The following is a 9,179-nucleotide window of genomic DNA, read 5'->3' as shown; positions in this document are numbered from 1 at the left end:
AAGGAAAAAAAAAAAAAAAAGAGGTTAGAGTGGGAGAGAGCCAAAGCATAAGAGACTGTTGAGAACTGAGAGCAAACTGAGGGTTGATGGGGGGTGGGAGGGAGGAGAGGGTGGGTGATGGGTATTGAGGAGGGCACCTTTTGGGATGAGCACTGGGTGTTGTATGGAAACCAATTTGACAATAAATTTCATATATAAATTAAAAAAATAAATAAATAAATAAATAAATAAATATTTCCACCAAAAAAAAAAATAATTCACATATATGATTCTTATATGTTTATATATATGATTCATATATATAATTCAAATGCACACACATATATATAAGATCCATTAATACTAAATATGATTATGCAAAAATCAATTAATTGGTTCTTGTCCACAAAAAATCCATCAAACTACCCACACAATTTATGAAATACTAATAACTAAGTAAAAGTAATTAGATGCAAGCATACATACATCTTACCATTATTTAAAAAAATTTTTTTAATGTTTATTAATTTTTCAGAGAGAGAGAGAGAGCGAGAGTGCAATGGGCAGAGAGAGAGAGGGGGACACAGCATCTGAAGCAGGCTCCGGGCTCTGAGCTGTCAGCACAGAGCCTGATGCGGGGCTCGAACTCATGAACAGTGAGATCATGACCTGAGCTGAAGTCGTACACTTAACCGACTGAGCCACCCAGGTGCCCCCATCTTACCATTATTATTTAGTTTTGTTCTGGAAGATCTGGTCAATATGATAAAAACATGTATGGCAGGCAGCCTTTAAGAGGCCCAGAATGATTTCTGCCTCCTGGTATTCATCCCCTTGTACAATCCTTTCCCTTTAAGTGTGACAGACTGTCTATATCTTGCCTGTGATCGACAGAATATGGCAAAAGGATGTCACTCCCATGATTATAGCAGATAAGACTCTCTATTTTCCTGCTAGCCTTGAACACGAACAGCCATGAAGAGGCCACTTGGAAAAAAACTGTGGGTGACCTGTGGGAGCTGACAGCAGCTCCCAGTCAACAGCCAGCAAGAAAATGAGGACCTCAGTCCTACAACTGCAAGGAGAGGACTCTGCCGTCAACCTGACTGAACTCGGACTGCTCCCTAGGTAAGCCTCCAAATTAGAATACGGCCCGGCTGACACCCTGACTGTAGCCCTGTGAGAAACTGAGCAGACAGTCCGGGTGAGCCCCACGCAGACTTCTGACCTATAAAACTTTGAGATAATAAATGGATTTTTTAAGCTACTAAGTTTGGAGAAATTTGTTATGCAGCAACATAAAACAAATACGTGGATCCTTGCTCCAGTCAAGCCTTGAGAGGACTGTAATCCTATTCAAGGTCCTGGGTATCTGGATGCAGTTTTGTAAGTGATCTTATGTTAGACACACCCAGCTAAGCTGCAGCCAGATTCTTAACCCACAGAAACTGTGATATAATAATATTTTGTGGTTTTTAAGTTGGTAAATTTTAGGGCAATTTGTTACATCATAGTGGATAACTAGTACAGCATAAAAGAGACAAGAAATAAAAACACCAAAAGGAAAGAGGGATGATAATCCTAGAAAATCAGAAGAGAAGCAACTTAAAAAATAATCAGGATCACTAAACTGGGCAGATTCAAGATCTATTCAGAAGAATATATTTCCAAAGTACTTATAGTGTGAATGGGATTCTACTCTTAATGGCAACAAAAATTAAGATAGCCAGGTATGTTACCTGACATAGATGAATCAGGCTATACAATTTTACTGGGTAATAGAGTCTGAATAAAAAAGCAATCTCAATATTGTGAAGAGGTCAATTCTGCTTGAATTTACTCATAGGTTTATTTGACTCTAATCAATATAAGGGGATTTCTTACAGAACATGATGAGATAAAGTAATCATTTTCCAGAAGAATGAAGAAGCAAGATTAGTAAAGACAAAATTTATTCTATTTTTTGTAAATAGATTTTTTAAAGTTTACTTATTTTGAGAAAAAGAGGAGAGAGAGAGAGAGAGAGAGAGAGACAGAGAGAGAGAAAATGAGTGGGGGAGGAGCAGAGAGAGAAGGAGAAAGAGAGGGAGAGAGAATCCCAAGCAGGCTCCATGCTGTCAGCACAGAGCCCGATGTGAGGCCTGAACTCACAAACTGTGACATCATGACCTGAGTCAAAACCAAGAGCTGGACGCTTAACCAAGCCACCCACACGCCTCAAGACAATTTTTAAATAGAGGAATTAGAGGGACTATCCTCTTTGAACATTAAAATATAATATAAAAGAATAATCACTCATGTTATTAGTTGTTGTGTCCAGACGATATCCCTGTTTCATACACATAATGTTACTTCATCCTTAACAATAATCCAACAAGTAGATACTATCATTAAACACATTTTATACATGAAAAAACTGAGGCAAAGCTCACAAAACTAGTGAAAATATTAGGGACACACAGTGTGGTATCAGAGCCAAAAGAGACTGACAGGTACAATTACAAAGAACCAAGAAGATTCTAACATGAGCAAAAACTTAGTAAAAGATCAAAGAGATATCACACCAACAGGGATGAGGAGATTTATTCCATAAATGATGAGATGACTTTAGCTATTTAAATGTTTAACCACAGACTGTCCCCTCTGCCTCCACTGTCACACATTGAAGACCATAGTCTCCACAAGAGATAGGACACTGTTTTATCCTACTAGCACCTAGGGGCTGGCATGTTATGGGCAATGTCCAGCACTAGCAAGGATAAAGGAAGACTCGTGCAAGAGTGAAACAGAAGAGCCAAGAGGAGGAAAGCCTCACAAAATTTTTTTTTTAATTTACTGTTTATAATTTTTGAGAGAGAGAGAGAGAGAGAGAGAGAGACAGCAAGCAGGGAAGGGGAAGAGAGAGAGTGAGACGCAGAATCGGAAGCAGGCTCCAGGCTCTGAGCGCTCAGGACAGAGCCTGACGCAGGGCTTAAACTCACATACTGCGAGATCATAATCTGAGCTATCATTGACCGTCCAACCGACTGAACCACCCAGGCCCCCCCAAGCCTCACAAATTTTAAGTGAGCATTTCTTTTCCCTGGTCTTCAATCAACACACCAGTAAAATGACCCAAGCATACAACAAGAAGTTCAAGTATACAAGGATTTCAAATGTGCCCAATAAACCTTAAGAAAAGATATTGAGCATGTGAAGACTGATCAATGAAATGCAAATTAAAACAACTTTATACCTATTGGACTGGTCAAGATTAGAGACATCAAGTCCAGTTAATTTTACCTTCATAACAGTCCCTCTTTCTGTGTACATCTCTCCTTTCTCCCCCGATTAAATGATTAGCCCCTAAATGGTCTTCCTGCTTACCCCCCTGCTTGCCCAGGATGCTTACCTGACCAGTCCCCTGCTGGAGACTGCTTTTAGAATTATACCCCCAAATTCTTAACCCAGCCTACAAAGCCTAGTAGGCTCCAATTCCTATTGTGCTATATTGGATTCCTTAAACCAAAATGTGTGCAGGGGACCGGGAGGTTTAAAAATCAATCAATTAATCAAGAAGATGAGGGGCACCTGGGTGGCTCAGTCAGTTAAATGTCTGACTTTGGCTCAGGTCATCTCACAGTTCATGAGTTCGAGCCCCATGTAGGGCTCTGTGCTGGCAGCTCAGAGCCTGGAGCCTGCTTCAGATTCTATGTCTCCCTCTCTCTGTCCCTCCCCCACTCACACTCTTGTCTCTCTCAAAAATGAGTAAGTGTTAAAAAAAATAAATAAATAAAAGTACATAAATATGGTGGGCCAAGTGAACATGACAGATGATGAGTGACAATCAGCCTCCTCAAGGGAGAGTAATCAGGAATGCTGAGGACTAAGGCAGACCAGACCCTGTTTGCCCTCTAGTTGATGGCTGTCTTCATGGTTAGCAGACCATTAGATGTTTTCTAAAAGCCATAAGCTGGAATTTGAAATGTGACATCTCATTTTAGATGTTGGCAACAAATTACAATTTAACACTGGGGGGCCAAGACTGTAAACAAATCACGCCTCTGAACCACATGAGACCTTCTAAGTCTATAATCTCTAGGCTCTGCTCTAAGGTTACCACTCCTTCTACTTGTAAATCTTTGGTCATTTCATTTGTTCATTCATTCATTTATTCATTTACTTATTTCTTGTGCTTTATAAGACATGGGCACTGGCCTAAGGAAGTCCAAATATAAAGGCTCAGTTCACATATCATTTTCTCATATGAGGTTATATGCTCTGTTAACACTCTGTATTTTTATACTTTAGAACACTTATCACAGTAATTATATAACCATTACTGTAATTATTAGTGAACCCCTACCACCCTTGCATAATACTGTAAATTCCATGAAGGCCCTGAGAGTGTCTGTTTGTTATACCAGTACATGCTGGCCAGCAAATAGTGGGCAATATCCAGATGGAGGTTTTAAGCGATCCGATGCCTTCATTCATTGAGGGTTCAAGGATAAAATGGAGCAATCCCTGTGGTGGGCAGCCTGGCAATTCATTTTTAAAATCTTAAAGGGACATTTCCTCTGAGTGACCACAATTCCAGAAATTTAAACTAAGAAGACAATTCACTAGATGAGCAAACTTTTATGTCCAAGGCTATGCATTATAGCCTGTTTACAACAGTTAAAAGCTAGACGCAAATGTCCAGCTATCAAATTGAATCATTTGACAATCATGTTTAAAGGAAAGGTGGTTTAAGAAAATAAACTGTTACAATGAAAAAATTCAAGACATGAAAATGTAAAATTCTATCACGCTATGACCACAACTGTGCTTAAAAACCACATAAACTCCCAAATCTACATCCCAATAAAAGAATGGAAGAACTTAATTATCATGTTCAAGTAGTAAAACAATAGATGATTTCCCCCTTTCATCTATTCTTTGTCTAGCACAACCATCTGGGTATTCTCGGGGAAAAAAGTCATTATATTAACACAGTGAGTCCAGGAGCAATAACTCTCCCTTAAGGGATACAAACTTCTACCCTGAACAAAATGGCATTTCATCAATCTCTCACTCATCTTGTAATGACAAGTTTATTGCACATTAATACTGGGCCTAGTTTCCCAGCCCAAGCAGACACCTAAGAGTAGATTTAATTGAACAGAAGTATTTGAGATACCATCTTTAACTGTATGAAAAATACAAACCATAACACTCCAAACCCCTGCCCTGCAAGGCACCAGAGGGTAAAAACCGGAAAACCATTTTGTCTCAGCTTTTTGAGAGTTGGCTCTATACACTTCTGTTCCATATAGAAATGTAGTAGTGAAGAAAACGTGTTATCAAGTTAGGGTCAAAAGAAGGAATGAGGCTTATCAAGAAGATCCTTTATTTATCTACACAAATAAAATGTTGCTCCAAATTTCTACAAATCTCAAATGTATTGGAAAGCGGTTTACTTAGCAGTTATGGTGTGAGGGAGACTAGAAGCTCCATATTAAACATTATGTATGTTATGTAGTTATGGTTATAACTACTGGTTATATGAATAGAAGATACTCAAGTGGCAGAAATGTAAAATCTAGTTTTAATTTGTTAGGCTACGTTTTACCAGTAATGCAAGAGACTATAATTTCTATAAAACTCAGGAAGAAAGGCATATACTGACAGGAAGAAATTCTACACTTGATTATGTTAACTGGTGGATCCAAAAGTAAAGGATATAGATTTGTGAGAGTGAAATAAACTCAAGGATTATAATAAAATTAAAACTGAACTGCAAAAGGAGCCAAACACAAGTCTGTGGAATCCATCTGTAAATGCCACCAACTAAGGATCAGTTCTGGTTTGTTACAGGAGACCTGAAACATCATGGCACCTGGTTAATTAGTTCTTTATGCACAAAATACATAGTAAAATCAGGATTACTCACGTGATATCCCTTCGTTGATAGCAGCCCTGAAGCAGGCAGGCGATCAGGTCACTGATAAACTCTACATCATCTCTGTGAAGAGCTGCTTCTAACTCCTAAGAGGTAAGAGAGAGAAATTGAGAGACCAAACATAGAGATTCCTTAAAATCTACCTGTCCCTCCCCTCCTACTACCCACACTATTGACATCACCCTCTAAGCCACTATATGGTCAGAGCAGCCAAACTGCTTGCCGTGGATGAACTCTGCCTTTCTTCCCATAGTTACTGCTAGAAGCGCAATGAGTTCAACTTTTTGTTTTTCCATGGGATTTATTTCTCCCATTGCTCCACTACCAAGCTCCACTCCTTTTTTTCTGCATGTGAGAACACACATATATCTCTTTTTAGAAGTCCGTGCTAGCTAACATAATTTCAAAGACCTTAACTTCTACAAATATGCTGCAATGCCTTCTACTTTAATAAGAGGAGAATAAAGGGGCAAATACATAATTAAAAAGTATTAGTCATTCACTTAACAGTTTTAACAGGTACACCATCTGCAACTGCTTTAAAGAACCACTAATTTATTGAAAAGAAAAAGCACTGGTAATGAGCAATGTAGCGATTCTTATTTTGAGGACTGATGACAGGAGATTGCTAGAACTGAGATTAATCTTACATCATCTGGACAGAAGTGAGGTAATGTCTATGTTAATGGTCTAATCCTCGGTGAGATATATTTTCCTTCCTTGGGATTCAAGCAGATAATGCCAAATAGTTAGCTGGTCTTAGTACACTATTCTGACCAAAGATTGGTTGAGAGGAGCTATTTGGACAAAAAGTGACAGTGGGAAATTTTAGGAGATCCTATTTCTCTTTTCAATCTCCCATAATAAACCAGTATTTTCTAAGATGGTGGAATTTGCTCTAAGTCATCAACTCCTGGGACACAAAGTTTGCTAGCACTGTTTCAACCAGGATGATGTCTTCTGCATGTAGGCCATCTCCCAAGGGTCTGCCAAGCTTATGGTTTGACTGCTTATTGTATTGACCAGATCTATAACCACAGAAAAACCAAACTTTGAAGGCTCATATTAATGGCTCTGAAAGCCTGAGGTGTGCATAAGAAGCAATTTCTGGCCTTAACACCAATTATAGGGCAGTGCATACTTAGGGTAGTCTGCTTCTACTGTAAAAACAGTAAAGTTTTTGTGACAATTATAATTGTAATAAAATAATTTTAAAAAATAATTTTGTAAGTTAACTGTTCCATTTATTATTTTTTAAAATTCTCAAGTTGGGAATCACTTGTAAAACTTTCATAAAACAAAAAACTGCTAAGCATATTAACCGACACAAATAAGCAAAACAGAAACTACCCTGAGGTGGTTCACTTGAAAAGGTTCATCTGCCCTATACTGCATTGAAAGCCTTGGTGAATGAGACTCAAAATTCAAAGACAAGGCTGAGGCTTGCAAACATTTTGCTTGCTTTAATTACAAACTTGGGAATTATAACACATCTATAGTAATGGTTCTTATTCTTATATTACTTTATTAATTCCTGTTTGCAGAGTTCTTTTCTACATTCTAGTTAGAGATTATCCAGAAAAACATGAAACTTTACCAATCAGAGATAACAAAGATCTGAAATATAATTAGCCAGAATTCATTCACTCAACTAATATTTACCAGGCACCCACCCTGTGTAAGATAATATAGTACTTCCTAAGCACTGGGGAGTTTAGTTTAGTTTAGAGAGATAAGAATACAAAAAAGGTAGACATACCAACTAATTAGCACTATTAGGTACAGGAAAGGTGCTATAGGTGCTATGGGAATTGAGAAGAAAAGGATTACTTCTGGCTGCAGGAAGCCCAAGAGGTTGCATCAAGACGGTGGCACCTGAGATGGGAAAACAGTGGCTGTGTGACAATGTGGGGGGAGTGCAGGGCATAACCAGGTGTAGGGAACAATGGGAGCAAGGACACCAAGAGGATATTGGCTTCAGTTTAACTGTTCTCTAGATCATATGAGGGGAGTAATGTGAGCTAAGATTGATAGCTGATACTGAATACTGAGCTAATGAGTTTGGCTTTTCTTTGGAAGACAAAGAAGACTCACTACAGTTATTTTTATTGAGAGGGCACAGCTGCTGTGTATTTAAGATGAATTCTAGCAGTGGAGGGTGGGAGGTGAGGTTAAACACAAACAACAGCCTGGGGAGAAAGATTCTGAAGGACTTCCCAAACAAGAGAAATAGCAGCAATGAGGAAACACGAACTCAAGATCTGACAGAAGTAAATGTGATGCAAAACAAGGGAAGATTTGAATGGTTCATATTTTAGGCTTGGTCACTGGACAACACTCCGAAGCAAACTGCAATTATAACAGAAGCTGAACCCTTGAAGCAAAAAATCCCAGGCCATCTCGTTTGATAGAGAAGTCAGAATTACTGAATGGTAGAGCTGGAGGGTCAATTATAGATTGTATTATTTCAACTCCCCCAATGTCAGGATAAATAAACTAGGTAGGCCCAGGAAGGTTAACTGACTCCTCTTGCTGTACTCAGCAAAAAGTGCCAGAACTCAGTGAAACCCAGACCACCCCACCCAGGCTCTTCCCACAGAGTAAAACTGCTTCCTACTGGCCCATGCTCTCTATCCTAGAAAGGCTGATGGCTATAATAGTGACAATAACCCACTTCCATCACTCCCAACCAAGCCCTCACATATACCATTCTCCTAAGGAGAAAGAAATCCCTATCTGCTCCCCCTTCTGCCAAGGACTGTATGTCCTTTACGTGAAAAACTTTTATCTATAAAATCTTCCTAGTCAAGTTTCACTTTGCTGGTTCCTCCAGGAACTCCTTCAACACCATGTGTGTTCACATATTGTTATACGCTCCTGTTGAGGTGCTGTCCTCCTCATCAGTGTACTAAATTAAATTAAATTAAATTAAATTAAATAGCACAATGTGATTCTTGACTAAAGGTGCTATAGTCAGTACTAACTGATGCTTCTTAGTGTTTTTAAAGAACAGAAGTACCAAATTAAATGGAGGTCTGGCAGGATTCCTAGAAGCCACAGGATACATGTGGATGAATTTTATTCAGTAGTAAATAATTCAAAACATTAATTTTATAGGAGTCCTACTACAGAGAAAAATGTAAAATCTCCATTAATTTTTAAGCTGAGACTACAAAAAAAAAAAATCATTCATACAGGAACAGTTAAAGCTATGAATTCCCTTTCTTTTTCATTTCCTGCTTCCCACCAACAGACATTCCCCGCTGGCTTAGGTGGA

General features: G+C 38.7%; 1 protein-coding gene across 4 annotated transcripts in view; it reads right to left on the bottom strand.

Annotated features, from left to right (window-relative positions):
- Positions 1–9,179, bottom strand: part of CECR2 (CECR2 histone acetyl-lysine reader) — a 192,423-nt gene that overhangs the window by 85,258 nt on the left and 97,986 nt on the right. For all 4 annotated transcript variants that reach the window (XM_040462738.1, XM_040462737.1, XM_040462741.1 and 1 more), the window contains exon 2: positions 5,894–5,988. In XM_040462738.1, coding sequence (XP_040318672.1) covers positions 5,894–5,988 — 95 coding nt within the window. The remainder of the gene's footprint in view (positions 1–5,893; positions 5,989–9,179) is intronic.

Source organism: Herpailurus yagouaroundi, unplaced genomic scaffold, assembly GCF_014898765.1.
Source record: "Herpailurus yagouaroundi ecotype Mexico unplaced genomic scaffold, PumYag 355, whole genome shotgun sequence".
Lineage (NCBI taxonomy): Eukaryota > Metazoa > Chordata > Mammalia > Carnivora > Felidae > Herpailurus > Herpailurus yagouaroundi.
Note: the sequence above shows the minus strand (reverse complement) of the source record. Positions and strands in the feature narration are given on the sequence as shown.